A 19,964-nucleotide genomic window follows, 5' to 3' on the forward strand; every position below is an offset into this window, starting at 1 on the left:
AGAGAGAGAGAGAGAGAGAGAGAGAGAGAGAGAGAGAGAGAGAGACAGAGTACTCTTGAATAGACATCGTAGTCTATTTTCTGACTTAATTTGTTTTCCCCGGCCGTACCTTTTTGTCCTTCTTGTGCTTGCCGTATTTCTTGGCTTTGTGCTTCTCCTTACACTTCTTCTTGTGTTTGTCGTCCTTAGCAGAGGGAGTTGGGGACGGACGGCGCTCTGCTGCTTGAAAAGACAAGCGGAGACGGTGAGATTCCCAATCAACAGATGTTTAAAGGAATCATGACGTCCGTTTAACCGGGTTCTGATTGGATCAGGTTATTGGTAAGGGACTCACTCAATGTAGAGGAAGCAGGAGGCAGCCGAGGACCAAACTCCTCCTCTCCCATTTCCTGGTCCCGAGGGGGAGGGGCAGGACCACTGGGCGTTTTGAACACAACGTCTGAAAATGAAAAAACGGAGATAAAACCATCAGAGATGTCTCATCATTCTCCACTACCCAGAGAGTTAAAACCATCAGAGATGTCTCATCATTCTCCACTACCCAGAGAGTTAAAACCATCAGAGATGTCTCATCATTCTCCACTACCCAGAGAGTTAAAACCATCAGAGATGTCTCATCATTCTCCACTACCCAGAGAGTTAAAACCATCAGAGATCTCTCATCATTCTCCACTACCCAGAGAGTTAAAACCATCAGAGATGTCTCATCATTCTCCACTACCCAGAGAGTTAAAACCATCAGAGATCTCTCATCATTCTCCACTACCCAGAGAGTTAAAACCATCAGAGATGTCTCATCATTCTCCACTACCCAGAGAGTTAAAACCATCAGAGATGTCTCATCATTCTCCACTACCCAGAGAGTTAAAACCATCAGAGGTCTCTCATCATTCTCCACTACCCAGAGAGTTAAAACCATCAGATCTCTCATCATTCTCCACTACCCAGAGAGTTAAAACCATCAGAGATCTCTCATCATTCTCCACTACCCAGAGAGTTAAAACCATCAGAGATCTCTCCTCATTCTCCACTACCCAGAGAGTTAAAACCATCAGAGATCTCTCCTCATTCTCCACTACCCAGAGAGTTAAAACCATCAGAGATGTCTCATCATTCTCCACTACCCAGAGAGTTAAAACCATCAGAGATGTCTCGTCATTCTCCACTACCCAGAGAGTTAAAACCATCAGAGATCTCTCATCATTCTCCACTACCCAGAGAGGTAAAACCATCAGAGATGTCTCATCATTCTCCACTACCCAGAGAGTTAAAACCATCAGAGATGTCTCCATCATTCTCCACTACCCAGAGAGTTAAAACCATCAGAGATGTCTCATCATTCTCCACTACCCAGAGAGTTAAAACCAGAGATCTCTCATCATTCTCCACTACCCAGAGAGTTAAAACCATCAGAGATGTCTCCATCATTCTCCACTACCCAGAGAGTTAAAACCATCAGAGATCTCATCATTCTCCACTACCCAGAGAGTTAAAACCATCAGAGATCTCATCATTCTCCACTACCCAGAGAGTTAAAACCATCAGAGATCTCTCCTCATTCTCCACTACCCAGAGAGTTAAAACCATCAGAGATGTCTCCTCATTCTCCACTACCCAGAGAGTTAAAACCATCAGAGATCTCTCATCATTCTCCACTACCCAGAGAGTTAAAACCATCAGAGATCTCTCATCATTCTCCACTACCCAGAGAGTTAAAACCATCAGAGATGTCTCCATCATTCTCCACTACCCAGAGAGTTAAAACCATCAGAGATCTCTCATCATTCTCCACTACCCAGAGAGTTAAAACCATCAGAGATGTCTCCATCATTCTCCACTACCCAGAGAGTTAAAACCATCAGAGATCTCATCATTCTCCACTACCCAGAGAGTTAAAACCATCAGAGATCTCTCATCATTCTCCACTACCCAGAGAGTTAAAACCATCAGAGATCTCTCCTCATTCTCCACTACCCAGAGAGTTAAAACCATCAGAGGTCTCTCATCATTCTCCACTACCCAGAGAGTTAAAACCATCAGAGATCTCTCATCATTCTCCACTACCCAGAGAGTTAAAACCATCAGAGGTCTCTCATCATTCTCCACTACCCAGAGAGTTAAAACCATCAGAGATCTCTCCATCATTCTCCACTACCCAGAGAGTTAAAACCATCAGAGGTCTCTCATCATTCTCCACTACCCAGAGAGTTAAAACCATCAGAGATGTCTCATCATTCTCCACTACCCAGAGAGTTAAAACCATCAGAGATGTCTCATCATTCTCCACTACCCAGAGAGTTAAAACCATCAGAGATCTCATCATTCTCCACTACCCAGAGAGTTAAAACCATCAGAGATCTCTCATCATTCTCCACTACCCAGAGAGTTAAAACCATCAGAGGTCTCTCATCATTCTCCACTACCCAGAGAGTTAAAACCATCAGAGATGTCTCATCATTCTCCACTACCCAGAGAGTTAAAACCATCAGAGATGTCTCATCATTCTCCACTACCCAGAAAGTTAAAACCATCAGAGATGTCTCATCATTCTCCACTACCCAGAGAGTTAAATCCATCAGAGATGTCTCATCATTCTCCACTACCCAGAGAGTTAAAACCATCAGAGATCTCTCCATCATTCTCCACTACCCAGAGAGTTAAAACCATCAGAGGTCTCTCATCATTCTCCACTACCCAGAGAGTTAAAACCATCAGAGATCTCTCCTCATTCTCCACTACACAGAGAGTTAAAACCATCAGAGATCTCTCATCATTCTCCACTACCCAGAGAGTTAAAACCATCAGAGATGTCTCATCATTCTCCACTACCCAGAGAGTTAAAACCATCAGAGGTCTCTCATCAATCTCCACTACCCAGAGAGTTAAAACCATCAGAGGTCTCTCCTCATTCTCCACTACCCAGAGAGTTAAAACCATCAGAAATCTCTCCATCATTCTCCACTACCCAGAGAGTTAAAACCATCAGAGATGTCTCATCATTCTCCACTACCCAGAGAGTTAAAACCAGAGATCTCTCATCATTCTCCACTACCCAGAGAGTTAAAACCATCAGAGATCTCTCATCATTCTCCACTACCCAGAGAGTTAAAACCATCAGAGATCTCTCCTCATTCTCCACTACCCAGAGAGTTAAAACCATCAGAGGTCTCTCATCATTCTCCACTACCCAGAGAGTTAAAACCATCAGAGATCTCTCCATCGTTCTCCACTACCCAGAGAGTTAAAACCATCAGAGATGTCTCATCATTCTCAACTACCCAGAGAGTTAAAACCATCAGAGATCTCTCATCATTCTCCAATACCCAGAGAGTTAAAACCATCAGAGATCTCTCCATCATTCTTCACTACCCAGAGAGTTAAAACCATCAGAGATGTCTCATCATTCTCCACTACCCAGAGAGTTAAAACCATCAGAGATGTCTCATCATTCTCCACTACCCAGAGAGTTAAAACCAGAGATCTCTCATCATTCTCCACTACCCAGAGAGTTAAAACCATCAGAGATCTCTCCTCATTCTCCACTACCCAGAGAGTTAAAACCATCAGAGATCTCTCCATCATTCTCCACTACCCAGAGAGTTAAAACCATCAGAGATGTCTCATCATTCTCCACTACCCAGAGAGTTAAAACCATCAAAGATCTCTCATCATTCTCCACTACCCAGAGAGTTAAAACCATCAGAGGTCTCTCATCATTCTCCACTACCCAGAGAGTTAAAACCAGAGATCTCTCATCATTCTCCACTACCCAGAGAGTTAAAACCATCAGAGATCTCTCCTCATTCTCCACTACCCAGAGAGTTAAAACCATCAGAGGTCTCTCATCATTCTCCACTACCCAGAGAGTTAAAACCATCAGAGATCTCTCCATCATTCTCCACTACCCAGAGAGTTAAAACCATCAGAGATGTCTCATCATTCTCCACTAACCAGAGAGTTAAAACCATCAGAGATCTCTCATCATTCTCCACTACCCAGAGAGTTAAAACCATCAGAGATCTCTCCATCATTCTCCACTACCCAGAGAGTTAAAACCATCAGAGATGTCTCATCATTCTCCACTACCCAGAGAGTTAAAACCATCAGAGATGTCTCATCATTCTCCACTACCCAGAGAGTTAAAACCAGAGATCTCTCATCATTCTCCACTACCCAGAGAGTTAAAACCATCAGAGATCTCTCCTCATTCTCCACTACCCAGAGAGTTAAAACCATCAGAGATCTCTCCATCATTCTCCACTACCCAGAGAGTTAAAACCATCAGAGATGTCTCATCATTCTCCACTACCCAGAGAGTTAAAACCATCAGAGATCTCTCATCATTCTCCACTACCCAGAGAGTTAAAACCATCAGAGGTCTCTCATCATTCTCCACTACCCAGAGAGTTAAAACCATCAGAGATCTCTCATCATTCTCCACTACCCAGAGAGTTAAAACCATCAGAGATGTCTCATCATTCTCCACTACCCAGAGAGTTAAAACCATCAGAGGTCTCTCATCATTCTCCACTACCAAGAGAGTTAAAACCATCAGAGATGTCTCATCATTCTCCACTACCCAGAGAGTTAAAACCATCAGAGATCTCTCATCATTCTCCACTACCCAGAGAGTTAAAACCATCAGAGATGTCTCATCATTCTCCACTACCCAGAGAGTTAAAACCATCAGAGATCTCTCCATCATTCTCCACTACCCAGAGAGTTAAAACCATCAGAGGTCTCTCATCATTCTCCACTACCCAGAGAGTTAAAACCATCAGAGATGTCTCATCATTCTCCACTACCCAGAGAGTTAAAACCATCAGAGATGTCTTATCATTCTCCACTACCCAGAGAGTTAAAACCATCAGAGATCTCTCATCATTCTCCACTACCCAGAGAGTTAAAACCATCAGAGATCTCATCATTCTCCACTACCCAGAGAGTTAAAACCATCAGAGATCTCTCCATCATTCTCCACTACCCAGAGAGTTAAAACCATCAGAGGTCTCTCATTCTCCACTACCCAGAGAGTTAAAACCATCAGAGATGTCTCATCATTCTCCACTACCCAGAGAGTTAAAACCATCAGAGGTCTCTCATCATTCTCCACTACCCAGAGAGTTAAAACCATCAGAGATCTCTCCTCATTCTCCACTACCCAGAGAGTTAAAACCATCAGAGATCTCTCCTCATTCTCCACTACCCAGAGAGTTAAAACCATCAGAGATCTCTCATCATTCTCCACTACCCAGAGAGTTAAAACCATCAGAGATCTCTCCTCATTCTCCACTACCCAGAGAGTTAAAACCATCAGAGATCTCTCATCATTCTCCACTACCCAGAGAGTTAAAACCATCAGAGGTCTCTCATCATTCTCCACTACCCAGAGAGTTAAAACCATCAGAGATCTCTCCTCATTCTCCACTACCCAGAGAGTTAAAACCATCAGAGGTCTCTCATCATTCTCCACTACCCAGAGAGTTAAAACCATCAGAGATCTCTCATCATTCTCCACTACCCAGAGAGTTAAAACCATCAGAGATCTCTCCATCATTCTCCACTACCCAGAGAGTTAAAACCATCAGAGGTCTCTCATCATTCTCCACTACCCAGAGAGTTAAAACCATCAGAGATGTCTCATCATTCTCCACTACCCAGAGAGTTAAAACCATCAGAGATGTCTCATCATTCTCCACTACCCAGAGAGTTAAAACCATCAGAGATCTCTCATCATTCTCCACTACCCAGAGAGTTAAAACCATCAGAGAGGTCTCATCATTCTCCACTACCCAGAGAGTTAAAACCATCAGAGGTCTCTCATCATTCTCCACTACCCAGAGAGTTAAAACCATCAGAGGTCTCTCATCATTCTCCACTACCCAGAGAGTTAAAACCATCAGAGATCTCTCCATCATTCTAGACTACCCAGAGAGTTAAAACCATCAGAGGTCTCTCATCATTCTCCACTACCCAGAGAGTTAAAACCATCAGAGATGTCTCATCATTCTCCACTACCCAGAGAGTTAAAACCATCAGAGATCTCTCATCATTCTCCACTACCCAGAGAGTTAAAACCATCAGAGATCATCATTCTCCACTTCCCAGAGAGTTAAAACCATCAGAGGTCTCTCATCATTCTCCACTACCCAGAGAGTTAAAACCATCAGAGATGTCTCATCATTCTCCACTACCCAGAGAGTTAAAACCAGAGATCTCTCATCATTCTCCACTACCCAGAGAGTTAAAACCATCAGAGATGTCTCCATCATTCTCCACTACCCAGAGAGTTAAAACCATCAGAGATCTCATCATTCTCCACTACCCAGAGAGTTAAAACCATCAGAGATCATCATTCTCCACTTCCCAGAGAGTTAAAACCATCAGAGGTCTCTCATCATTCTCCACTACCCAGAGAGTTAAAACCATCAGAGATGTCTCATCATTCTCCACTACCCAGAGAGTTAAAACCAGAGATCTCTCATCATTCTCCACTACCCAGAGAGTTAAAACCATCAGAGATGTCTCCATCATTCTCCACTACCCAGAGAGTTAAAACCATCAGAGATCTCATCATTCTCCACTACCCAGAGAGTTAAAACCATCAGAGATGTCTCATCATTCTCCACTACCCAGAGAGTTAAAACCATCAGAGATCTCTCATCATTCTCCACTACCCAGAGAGTTAAAACCATCAGAGATCTCTCATCATTCTCCACTACCCAGAGAGTTAAAACCATCAGAGATGTCTCCATCATTCTCCACTACCCAGAGAGTTAAAACCATCAGAGATGTCTCATCATTCTCCACTACCCAGAGAGTTAAAACCATCAGAGATGTCTCATCATTCTCCACTACCCAGAGAGTTAAAACCATCAGAGATGTCTCATCATTCTCCACTACCCAGAGAGTTAAAACCATCAGAGATGTCTCATCATTCTCCACTACCCAGAGAGTTAAAACCATCAGAGAGGTCTCATCATTCTCCACTACCCAGAGAGTTAAAACCATCAGAGATCTCTCATCATTCTCCACTACCCAGAGAGTTAAAACCATCAGAGAAGTCTCATCATTCTCCACTACCCAGAGAGTTAAAACCATCAGAGATGTCTCTCATCATTCTCCACTACCCAGAGAGTTAAAACCATCAGAGATGTCTCATCATTCTCCACTACCCAGAGAGTTAAAACCATCAGAGGTCTCTCATCATTCTCCACTACCCAGAGAGTTAAAACCATCAGAGGTCTCTCATCATTCTCCACTACCCAGAGAGTTAAAACCATCAGAGATCTCTCATCATTCTCCACTACCCAGAGAGTTAAAACCATCAGAGATGTCTCGCATCATTCTCCACTACCCAGAGAGTTAAAACCATCAGAGATGTCATCATTCTCCACTACCCAGAGAGTTAAAACCATCAGAGATCTCATCATTCTCCACTACCCAGAGAGTTAAAACCATCAGAGATGTCTCATCATTCTCCACTACCCAGAGAGTTAAAACCATCAGAGAGGTCTCATCATTCTCCACTACCCAGAGAGGTAAAACCATCAGAGGTCTCTCATCATTCTCCACTACCCTGAGAGTTAAAACCATCAGAGATGTCTCATCATTCTCCACTACCCAGAGAGTTAAAACCATCAGAGATGTCTCATCATTCTCCACTACCCAGAGAGTTAAAACCATCAGAGATGTCTCATCATTCTCCACTACCCAGAGAGTTAAAACCATCAGAGATGTCTCATCATTCTCCACTACCCAGAGAGTTAAAACCATCAGAGAGGTCTCATCATTCTCCACTACCCAGAGAGTTAAAACCATCAGAGATCTCTCATCATTCTCCACTACCCAGAGAGTTAAAACCATCAGAGAAGTCTCATCATTCTCCACTACCCAGAGAGTTAAAACCATCAGAGATGTCTCTCATCATTCTCCACTACCCAGAGAGTTAAAACCATCAGAGATGTCTCATCATTCTCCACTACCCAGAGAGTTAAAACCATCAGAGGTCTCTCATCATTCTCCACTACCCAGAGAGTTAAAACCATCAGAGATCTCTCCTCATTCTCCACTACCCAGAGAGTTAAAACCATCAGAGGTCTCTCATCATTCTCCACTACCCAGAGAGTTAAAACCATCAGAGGTCTCTCATCATTCTCCACTACCCAGAGAGTTAAAACCATCAGAGATCTCTCCTCATTCTCCACTACCCAGAGAGTTAAAACCATCAGAGGTCTCTCATCATTCTCCACTACCCAGAGAGTTAAAACCATCAGAGATCTCTCATCATTCTCCACTACCCAGAGAGTTAAAACCATCAGAGATCTCTCATCATTCTCCACTACCCAGAGAGTTAAAACCATCAGAGATCTCTCATCATTCTCCACTACCCAGAGAGTTAAAACCATCAGAGATCTCTCATCATTCTCCACTACCCAGAGAGTTAAAACCATCAGAGATGTCTCTCATCATTCTCCACTACCCAGAGAGTTAAAACCATCAGAGATGTCTCCTCATTCTCCACTACCCAGAGAGTTAAAACCATCAGAGATGTCTCATCATTCTCCACTACCCAGAGAGTTAAAACCATCAGAGATGTCTCATCATTCTCCACTACCCAGAGAGTTAAAACCATGTCCATTTTGTCCTCTGTCAGAGATCTCTTAGTGGGTTGTGAATTCTGTAATGAATACCTTGGCAGCAGCTAATGGGGATCCATAATAAATACAAATCTCTCATTATTCTCCTAACTACCCAAAGAGCCATTGTTCAACCACCAATCTATATTGGCTATAGGAAGAGAAGGACCAGTGTTCGTACCTGGGTGCAGGCCGGGTGTCGCCGACACAGACACGGGAGGAGCAGGTAGGGGTGTGTTGACATTCAACTGGTTAGATATCTGAGGCCCGGTCCCAGCCTTGCTCCGGACACCTTCCTCCTTCTCCTCCTCCTCACTCTCTCCTTCAGAAGAAGAGGAAGACTTCTCGTCTGAAGAACTGGCGAAGATGGCCTTGAACAGATCCATAGGTGGCCTGTTCTCCTCCTCCTCCTCCACCTCGTCTTTCTTCTCCGTGTCTGGCTGCTCAGTTAGTCAGAAAGAGCATTGATTAACAACATGTGACTTACAAAACATTTGTATCTCTTACGTCTGTCAAGCCTCTACGTTTTACAGTGGACTGTCAAGCCTCTACGTTTTACAGTGGACTGTCAAGCCTCTACGTTTTACAGTGGACTGTCAAGCCTCTACGTTTTACAGTGGACTGTCAAGCCTCTACATTTTACAGTGGACTGTCAAGCCTCTACATTTTACAGTGGACTGTCAAGCCTCTACATTTTACAGTGGACTGTCAAGCCTCTACATTTTACAGTGGACTGTCAAGCCTCTACATTTTACAGTGGACTGTCAAGCCTCTACATTTTACAGTGGACTGTCAAGCCTCTACATTTTACAGTGGACTGTCAAGCCTCTACATTTTACAGTGGACTGTCAAGCCTCTACATTTTACAGTGGACTGTCAAGCCTCTACGTTTTACAGTGGACTGTCAAGCCTCTACGTTTTACAGTGGACTGTCAAGCCTCTACGTTTTACAGTGGACTGTCAAGCCTCTACGTTTTACAGTGGACTGTCAAGCCTCTACGTTTTACAGTGGACTGTCAAGCCTCTACGTTTTACAGTGGACTGTCAAGCCTCTACGTTTTACAGTGGACTGTCAAGCCTCTACGTTTTACAGTGGACTGTCAAGCCTCTACGTTTTACAGTGGACTGTCAAGCCTCTACGCTAGTGGACTGTCAAGCCTCTACGCTAGTGGACTGTCAAGCCTCTACGCTAGTGGACTGTCAAGCCTCTACGCTAGTGGACTGTCAAGCGTCTACGCTAGTGGACTGTCAAGCCCCTACGCTAGTGGACTGTCAAGCCCCTACGCTAGTGGACTGTCAAGCCCCTACGCTAGTGGACTGTCAAGCCCCTACGCTAGTGGACTGTCAAGCCCCTACGCTAGTGGACTGTCAAGCCTCTACGCTAGTGGACTGTCAAGCCCCTACGCTAGTGGACTGTCAAGCCTCTACGCTAGTGGACTGTCAAGCCCCTACGCTAGTGGACTGTCAAGCCTCTACGCTAGTGGACTGTCAAGCCCCTACGCTAGTGGACTGTCAAGCCTCTACGCTAGTAGACTGTCAAGCCTCTACGCTAGTAGACTGTCAAGCCTCTACGCTAGTGGACTGTCAAGCCCCTACGCTAGTGGACTGTCAAGCCTCTACGCTAGTAGACTGTCACGTCTGTCAGTATGATCAGTATGGTACCAGTACCTCTACAGTAGGATCAGTGATGTAGTGTAGTAGGATGGTACCAGTACCTCTACAGTAGGATCAGTGATGTATGTAGTAGGATGGTACCAGTACCTCTACAGTAGGATCAGTGATGTAGTGTAGTAGGATGGTACCAGTACCTCTACAGTAGGATCAGTGATGTAGTAGGATGGTACCAGTACCTCTACAGTAGGATCAGTGATGTAGTTTAGTAGGATGGTACCAGTACCTCTACAGTAGGATCAGTGATGTAGTAGGATGGTACCAGTACCTCTACAGTAGGATCAGTGATGTAGTGTAGTAGGATGGTACCAGTACCTCTACAGTAGGATCAGTGATGTAGTGTAGTAGGATGGTACCAGTACCTCTACAGTAGGATCAGTGATGTAGTGTAGTAGGATGGTACCAGTACCTCTACAGTAGGATCAGTGATGTAGTGTAGTAGGATGGTACCAGTACCTCTACAGTAGGATCAGTGATGTAGTGGGATGGTACCAGTACCTCTACAGTAGGATCAGTGATGTAGTAGGATGGTACCAGTACCTCTACAGTAGGATCAGTGATGTAGTGTAGTAGGATGGTACCAGTACCTCTACAGTAGGATCAGTGATGTAGTGTAGTAGGATGGTACCAGTACCTCTACAGTAGGATCAGTGATGTAGTGTAGTAGGATGGTACCAGTACCTCTACAGTAGGATCAGTGATGTATGTAGTAGGATGGTACCAGTACCTCTACAGTAGGATCAGTGATGTAGTGTAGTAGGATGGTACCAGTACCTCTACAGTAGGATTAGTGATGTAGTAGGATGGTACCAGTACCTCTACAGTAGGATCAGTGATGTAGTGTAGTAGGATGGTACCAGTACCTCTACAGTAGGATCAGTGATGTAGTAGGATGGTACCAGTACCTCTACAGTAGGATCAGTGATGTAGTGTAGTAGGATGGTACCAGTACCTCTACAGTAGGATCAGTGATGTAGTGTAGTAGGATGGTACCAGTACCTCTACAGTAGGATCAGTGATGTAGTGTAGTAAGATGGTACCAGTACCTCTACAGTAGGATCAGTGATGTAGTTTAGTAGGATGGTACCAGTACCTCTACAGTAGGATCAGTGATGTAGTGTAGTAGGATGGTACCAGTACCTCTACAGTAGGATCAGTGATGTAGTGTAGTAAGATGGTACCAGTACCTCTACAGTAGGATCAGTGATGTAGTAGGATGGTACCAGTACCTCTACAGTAGGATCAGTGATGTAGTGGGATGGTATCAGTACCTCTACAGTAGGATCAGTGATGTAGTAGGATGGTACCAGTACCTCTACAGTAGGATCAGTGATGTAGTAGGATGGTACCAGTACCTCTACAGTAGGATCAGTGATGTAGTAGGATGGTACCAGTACCTCTACAGTAGGATCAGTGATGTAGTGTAGTAGGATGGTACCAGTACCTCTACAGTAGGATCAGTGATGTAGTAGGATGGTTCCAGTACCTCTACAGTAGGATCAGTGATGTAGTGGGATGGTACCAGTACCTCTACAGTAGGATCAGTGATGTATATAGTAGGATGGTACCAGTACCTCTACAGTAGGATCAGTGATGTAGTGTAGTAGGATGGTACCAGTACCTCTACAGTAGGATCAGTGATGTAGTAGGATGGTACCAGTACCTCTACAGTAGGATCAGTGATGTAGTAGGATGGTACCAGTACCTCTACAGTAGGATCAGTAATGTAGTAGGATGGTACCAGTACCTCTACAGTAGGATCAGTGATGTAGTAGGATGGTACCAGTACCTCTACAGTAGGATCAGTGATGTAGTATAGTAGGATGGTATCAGTACCTCTACAGTAGGATCAGTGATGTATGTAGTAGGATGGTACCAGTACCTCTACAGTAGGATCAGTGATGTAGTGTAGTAGGATGGTACCAGTACCTCTACAGTAGGATCAGTGATGTAGTGTAGTAAGATGGTACCAGTACCTCTACAGTAGGATCAGTGATGTAGTGTAGTAGGATGGTACCAGTACCTCTACAGTAGGATCAGTGATGTAGTAGGATGGTACCAGTACCTCTACAGTAGGATCAGTGATGTAGTGGGATGGTACCAGTACCTCTACAGTAGGATCAGTAATGTAGTAGGATGGTACCAGTACCTCTACAGTAGGATCAGTGATGTAGTGTAGTAGGATGGTACCAGTACCTCTACAGTAGGATCAGTGATGTAGTAGGATGGTACCAGTACCTCTACAGTAGGATCAGTGATGTAGTGTAGTAGGATGGTACCAGTACCTCTACAGTAGGATCAGTGATGTAGTGTAGTAGGATGGTACCAGTACCTCTACAGTAGGATCAGTAATGTAGTAGGATGGTACCAGTACCTCTACAGTAGGATCAGGGATGTAGTGTAGTAGGATGGTACCAGAACCTCTACAGTAGGATCAGTGATGTAGTGTAGTAGGATGGTACCAGTACCTCTACAGTAGGATCAGGGATGTAGTGTAGTAGGATGGTACCAGTACCTCTACAGTAGGATCAGTGATGTAGTAGGATGGTACCAGTACCTCTACAGTAGGATCAGTGATGTAGTGGGATGGTACCAGTACCTCTACAGTAGGATCAGTGATGTAGTAGGATGGTACCAGTACCTCTACAGTAGGATCAGTGATGTAGTAGGATGGTACCAGTACCTCTACAGTAGGATCAGTGATGTAGTAGGATGGTACCAGTACCTCTACAGTAGGATCAGTGATGTAGTGTAGTAAGATGGTACCAGTACCTCTACAGTAGGATCAGTGATGTATGTAGTAGGATGGTACCAGTACCTCTACAGTAGGATCAGTGATGTAGTGTAGTAGGATGGTACCAGTACCTCTACAGTAGGATCAGTGATGTAGTAGGATGGTACCAGTACCTCTACAGTAGGATCAGTGATGTAGTGTAGTAGGATGGTACCAGTACCTCTACAGTAGGATCAGTGATGTAGTGTAGTAAGATGGTACCAGTACCTCTACAGTAGGATCAGTGATGTAGTGTAGTAGGATGGTACCAGTACCTCTACAGTAGGATCAGTGATGTAGTAGGATGGTACCAGTACCTCTACAGTAGGATCAGTGATGTAGTGTAGTAGGATGGTACCAGTACCTCTACAGTAGGATCAGTGATGTAGTGTAGTAGGATGGTACCAGTACCTCTACAGTAGGATCAGTGATGTAGTGTAGTAGGATGGTACCAGTACCTCTACAGTAGGATCAGTGATGTAGTGTAGTAGGATGGTACCAGTACCTCTACAGTAGGATCAGTGATGTAGTGTAGTAGGATGGTACCAGTACCTATACAGTAGGATCAGTGATGTAGTAGGATGGTACCAGTACCTCTACAGTAGGATCAGTGATGTAGTGTAGTAGGATGGTTCCAGTACCTCTACAGTAGGATCAGTGATGTAGTAGGATGGTACCAGTACCTCTACAGTAGGATCAGTGATGTAGTAGGATGGTACCAGTACCTCTACAGTAGGATCAGTGATGTAGTGTAGTAGGATGGTACCAGTACCTCTACAGTAGGATCAGTGATGTAGTAGGATGGTACCAGTACCTCTACAGTAGGATCAGTGATGTAGTGTAGTAGGATGGTTCCAGTACCTCTACAGTAGGATCAGTGATGTAGTAGGATGGTACCAGTACCTCTACAGTAGGATCAGTGATGTAGTGTAGTAGGATGGTACCAGTACCTCTACAGTAGGATCAGTGATGTAGTGTAGTAGGATGGTACCAGTACCTCTACAGTAGGATCAGTGATGTATGTAGTAGGATGGTACCAGTACCTCTACAGTAGGATCAGTGATGTAGTAGGATGGTACCAGTACCTCTACAGTAGGATCAGTGATGTAGTAGGATGGTACCAGTACCTCTACAGTAGGATCAGTGATGTAGTGTAGTAGGATGGTACCAGTACCTCTACAGTAGGATCAGTGATGTAGTAGGATGGTACCAGTACCTCTACAGTAGGATCAGTGATGTAGTGTAGTAGGATGGTACCAGTACCTCTACAGTAGGATCAGTGATGTAGTAGGATGGTACCAGTACCTCTACAGTAGGATCAGTGATGTAGTGTAGTAGGATGGTACCAGTACCTCTACAGTAGGATCAGTGATGTAGTAGGATGGTACCAGTACCTCTACAGTAGGATCAGTGATGTAGTAGGATGGTACCAGTACCTCTACAGTAGGATCAGTGATGTAGTGTAGTAGGATGGTACCAGTACCTCTACAGTAGGATCAGTGATGTAGTAGGATGGTACCAGTACCTCTACAGTAGGATCAGTGATGTAGGATGGTACCAGTACCTCTACAGTAGGATCAGTGATGTAGTAGGATGGTACCAGTACCTCTACAGTAGGATCAGTGATGTAGTAGGATGGTACCAGTACCTCTACAGTAGGATCAGTGATGTAGTGTAGTAGGATGGTACCAGTACCACTACAGTAGGATCAGTGATGTAGTGTAGTAGGATGGTACCAGTACCTCTACAGTAGGATCAGTGATGTAGTGTAGTAGGATGGTACCAGTACCTCTACAGTAGGATCAGTGATGTAGTGTAGTAGGATGGTACCAGTACCTCTACAGTAGGATCAGTGATGTAGTAGGATGGTACCAGTACCTCTACAGTAGGATCAGTGATGTATGTAGTAGGATGGTACCAGTACCTCTACAGTAGGATCAGTGATGTAGTGTAGTAGGATGGTACCAGTACCACTACAGTAGGATCAGTGATGTAGTGTAGTAGGATGGTACCAGTACCTCTACAGTAGGATCAGTGATGTAGTGTAGTAGGATGGTACCAGTACCTCTACAGTAGGATCAGTGATGTAGTGTAGTAGGATGGTACCAGTACCTCTACAGTAGGATCAGTGATGTAGTAGGATGGTACCAGTACCTCTACAGTAGGATCAGTGATGTATGTAGTAGGATGGTACCAGTACCTCTACAGTAGGATCAGTGATGTAGTAGGATGGTACCAGTACCTCTACAGTAGGATCAGTGATGTATGTAGTAGGATGGTACCAGTACCTCTACAGTAGGATCAGTGATGTAGTGTAGTAGGATGGTACCAGTACCTCTACAGTAGGATCAGTGATGTAGTGTAGTAGGATGGTACCAGTACCTCTACAGTAGGATCAGTGATGTAGTAGGATGGTACCAGTACCTCTACAGTAGGATCAGTGATGTAGTGTAGTAGGATGGTACCAGTACCTCTACAGTAGGATCAGTGATGTAATGTAGTAGGATGGTACCAGTACCTCTACAGTAGGATCAATGATGTATGTAGTAGGATGGTACCAGTACCTCTACAGTAGGATCAATGATGTATGTAGTAGGATGGTACCAGTACCTCTACAGTAGGATCAGTGATGTAGTAGGATGGTACCAGTACCTCTACAGTAGGATCAGTGATGTAGTAGGATGGTACCAGTACCTCTACAGTAGGATCAGTGATGTAGTGTAGTAGGATGGTACCAGTACCTCTACAGTAGGATCAGTGATGTAGTAGGATGGTACCAGTACCTCTACAGTAGGATCAGTGATGTAGTAGGATGGTACCAGTACCTCTACAGTAGGATCAGTGATGTAGTAGGATGGTACCAGTACCTCTACAGTAGGATCAGTGATGTAGTTTAGTAGGATGGTACCAGTACCTCTACAATAGGATCAGTGATGTAGTAGGATGGTACCAGTACCTCTACAGTAGGATCAGTGATGTAGTGTAGTAGGATGGTACCAGTACCTCTACAGTAGGATCAGTGATGTAGTGTAGTAGGATGGTACCAGTACCTCTACAGTAGGATCAGTGATGTAGTAGGATGGTACCAGTACCTCTACAGTAGGATCAGTGATGTAGTGTAGTAGGATGGTACCAGTACCTCTACAGTAGGATCAGTGATGTAGTAGGATGGTACCAGTACCTCTACAGTAGGATCAGTGATGTAGTAGGATGGTACCAGTACCTCTCCAGTAGGATCAGTGATGTAGTAGGATGGTACCAGTACCTCTACAGTAGGATCAGTGATGTAGTAGGATGGTACCAGTACCTCTACAGTAGGATCAGTGATGTAGTGGGATGGTACCAGTACCTCTACAGTAGGATCAGTGATGCATGTAGTGTAGTAGGATGCTACCAGTACCTCTACAGTAGGATCAGTGATGTAGTGTAGTAGGATGGTACCAGTACCTCTACAGTAGGATCAGTGATGTAGTAGGATGGTACCAGTACCTCTACAGTAGGATCAGTGATGTAGTAGGATGGTACCAGTACCTCTACAGTAGGATCAGTGATGTAGTGTAGTAGGATGGTACCAGTACCTCTACAGTAGGATCAGTGATGTAGTAGGATGGTACCAGTACCTCTACAGTAGGATCAGTGATGTAGTAGGATGGTACCAGTACCTCTACAGTAGGATCAGTGATGTAGTGTAGTAGGATGGTACCAGTACCTCTACAGTAGGATCAGTGATGTAGTGTAGTGGGATGGTACCAGTACCTCTACAGTAGGATCAGTGATGTAGTAGGATGGTACCAGTACCTCTACAGTAGGATCAGTGATGTAGTGTAGTAGGATGGTACCAGTACCTCTACAGTAGGATCAGTGATGTAGTAGGATGGTACCAGTACCTCTACAGTAGGATCAGTGATGTAGTAGGATGGTACCAGTACCTCTACAGTAGGATCAGTGATGTAGTGTAGTAGGATGGTACCAGTACCTCTACAGTAGGATCAGTGATGTAGTGTAGTAGGATGGTACCAGTACCTCTACAGTAGGATCAGTGATGTAGTGTAGTAGGATGGTACCAGTACCTCTACAGTAGGATCAGTGATGTAGTAGGATGGTACCAGTACCCCTACAGTAGGATCAGTGATGTAGTGTAGTAGGATGGTACCAGTACCTCTACAGTAGGATCAGTGATGTAGTAGGATGGTACCAGTACCTCTACAGTAGGATCAGTGATGTAGTGTAGTAGGATGGTACCAGTACCTCTACAGTAGGATCAGTGATGTAGTGTAGTAGGATGGTACCAGTACCTCTACAGTAGGATCAGTGATGTAGTTTAGTAGGATGGTACCAGTACCTCTACAGTAGGATCAGTGATGTAGTGTAGTAGGATGGTACCAGTACCTCTACAGTAGGATCAGTGATGTAGTGTAGTAGGATGGTACCAGTACCTCTACAGTAGGATCAGTGATGTAGTGTAGTAGGATGGTACCAGTACCTCTCCAGTAGGATCAGTGATGTAGTGTAGTAGGATGGTACCAGTACCACTACAGTAGGATCAGTGATGTAGTGTAGTAGGATGGTACCAGTACCTCTACAGTAGGATCAGTGATGTAGTGTAGTAGGATGGTACCAGTACCTCTACAGTAGGATCAGTGATGTAGTAGGATGGTACCAGTACCCCTACAGTAGGATCAGTGATGTATGGTACCAGTACCCCTACAGTAGGATCAGTGATGTAGTGTAGTAGGATGGTACCAGTACCTCTCCAGTAGGATCAGTGATGTAGTGTAGTAGGATGGTACCAGTACCTCTACAGTAGGATCAGTGATGTAGTAGGATGGTACCAGTACCTCTACAGTAGGATCAGTAATGTAGTAGGATGGTACCAGTACCTCTACAGTAGGATCAGTGATGTAGTAGGATGGTACCAGTACCTCTACAGTAGGATCAGTGATGTAGTGTAGTAGGATGGTACCAGTACCTCTACAGTAGGATCAGTGATGTAGTAGGATGGTACCAGAACCTCTACAGTAGGATCAGTGATGTAGTGTAGTGGGATGGTACCAGTACCTCTACAGTAGGATCAGTGATGTAGTGTAGTAGGATGGTACCAGTACCTCTACAGTAGGATCAGTGATGTAGTGTAGTAGGATGGTACCAGTACCTCTACAGTAGGATCAGTGATGTATGGTACCAGTACCTCTCCAGTAGGATCAGTGATGTAGTAGGATGGTACCAGTACCCCTACAGTAGGATCAGTGATGTAGTAGGATGGTACCAGTACCTCTACAGTAGGATCAGTGATGTAGTGTAGTAGGATGGTACCAGTACCTCTACAGTAGGATCAGTGATGTAGTGGGATGGTACCAGTACCCCTACAGTAGGATCAGTGATGTAGTAGGATGGTACCAGTACCTCTACAGTAGGATCAGTGATGTATGGTACCAGTACCCCTACAGTAGGATCAGTGATGTAGTAGGATGGTACCAGTACCTCTACAGTAGGATCAGTGATGTAGTGTAGTAGGATGGTACCAGTACCTCTACAGTAGGATCAGTGATGTAGTGTAGTAGGATGGTACCAGTACCTCTACAGTAGGATCAGTGATGTAGTAGGATGGTACCAGTACCTCTACAGTAGGATCAGTGATGTATGGTACCAGTACCCCTACAGTAGGATCAGTGATGTAGTAGGATGGTACCAGTACCCCTACAGTAGGATCAGTGATGTATGGTACCAGTACCCCTACAGTAGGATCAGTGATGTATGGTACCAGTACCTCTCCAGTAGGATCCGTTGTAGGGTCATCAGTAGTAGAGGTGTCTGGTCCTGACCCAGAGGCTTCAATACGAGCCACACTGAGGAACTCACTGACCGGATCCTTCTCCTTCCTCTCCTTGTCCCCAGCCTGGCCAGACACATCCCACCTGGACCTCTTCCCTGGCTCAGAGGGCTTCACAGCTACACAGAGAGGGACAGAGAGACGTAGGGACAGGTTTACACAGAGAGGGACAGGTTTACAGAGAGACGTAGGGGCCAGGTTTACACAGAGAGACGTAGGGGCCAGGTTTACACAGAGAGACATAGGGGCCAGGTTTACACAGAGCGGGACAGAGAGACATAGGGGCCAGGTTTACACAGAGAGGGGCAGGTTTACACAGAGAGACGCAGGGGCCAGGTTTACACAGAGCGGGACAGAGAGACATAGGGGCCAGGTTTACACAGAGAGGGACAGAGAGACATAGGGGCCAGGTTTACACAGAGCGGGACAGGTTTACAGAGAGACGTAGGGGCCAGGTTTACACAGAGCGGGACAGAGAGACATAGGGGCCAGGTTTACACAGAGAGGGGCAGGTTTACAGAGAGACGTAGGGGCCAGGTTTACACAGAGCGGGACAGAGAGACATAGGGGCCAGGTTTACACAGAGAGGGGCAGGTTTACACAGAGAGACGCAGGGGCCAGGTTTACACAGAGCGGGACAGAGAGACATAGGGGCCAGGTTTACACAGAGCGGGACAGGTTTACAGAGAGACGTAGGGGCCAGGTTTACACAGAGCGGGACAGAGAGACATAGGGGCCAGGTTTACACAGAGAGGGGCAGGTTTACACAGAGAGACGCAGGGACCAGGTTTACACAGAGCGGGACAGAGAGACATAGGGGCCAGGTTTACACAGAGCGGGACAGAGAGACATAGGGGCCAGGTTTACACAGAGAGGGGCAGGTTTACACAGAGAGACGCAGGGGCCAGGTTTACACAGAGAGACGTAGGAGCCAGGTTTACACAGAGAGGGACAGAGAGACGTAGGGGCCAGGTTTACACAGAGAGGGACAGAGAGACGTAGGGGCCAGGTTTACACAGAGAGGGACAGAGAGACGTAGGGGCCAGGTTTA

At 45.1% G+C, this 19,964-nt stretch overlaps 1 protein-coding gene across 1 annotated transcript in view; it reads right to left on the minus strand.

The window, feature by feature from the left end:
* Positions 1 to 109: 109 nt before the first annotated feature.
* LOC129848558 (G patch domain-containing protein 1-like) overlaps positions 110 to 19,964 on the minus strand; it is a gene marked incomplete at its 3' end in the record, with an annotated part of 60,486 nt that continues 40,631 nt past the window's right edge. Inside the window, exons 16-19 of the mRNA XM_055915723.1 lie at positions 18,851 to 19,032; positions 8,821 to 9,079; positions 335 to 439; positions 110 to 222 (exon numbers count right to left, since the gene is read on the minus strand). Coding sequence (XP_055771698.1) covers positions 110 to 222; positions 335 to 439; positions 8,821 to 9,079; positions 18,851 to 19,032 — 659 coding nt within the window. The remainder of the gene's footprint in view (positions 223 to 334; positions 440 to 8,820; positions 9,080 to 18,850; positions 19,033 to 19,964) is intronic.

The sequence above is a fragment of the Salvelinus fontinalis genome, unplaced genomic scaffold (genome assembly GCF_029448725.1).
Source record: "Salvelinus fontinalis isolate EN_2023a unplaced genomic scaffold, ASM2944872v1 scaffold_1068, whole genome shotgun sequence".
NCBI classification, from domain to species: Eukaryota; Metazoa; Chordata; class Actinopteri; order Salmoniformes; family Salmonidae; genus Salvelinus; species Salvelinus fontinalis.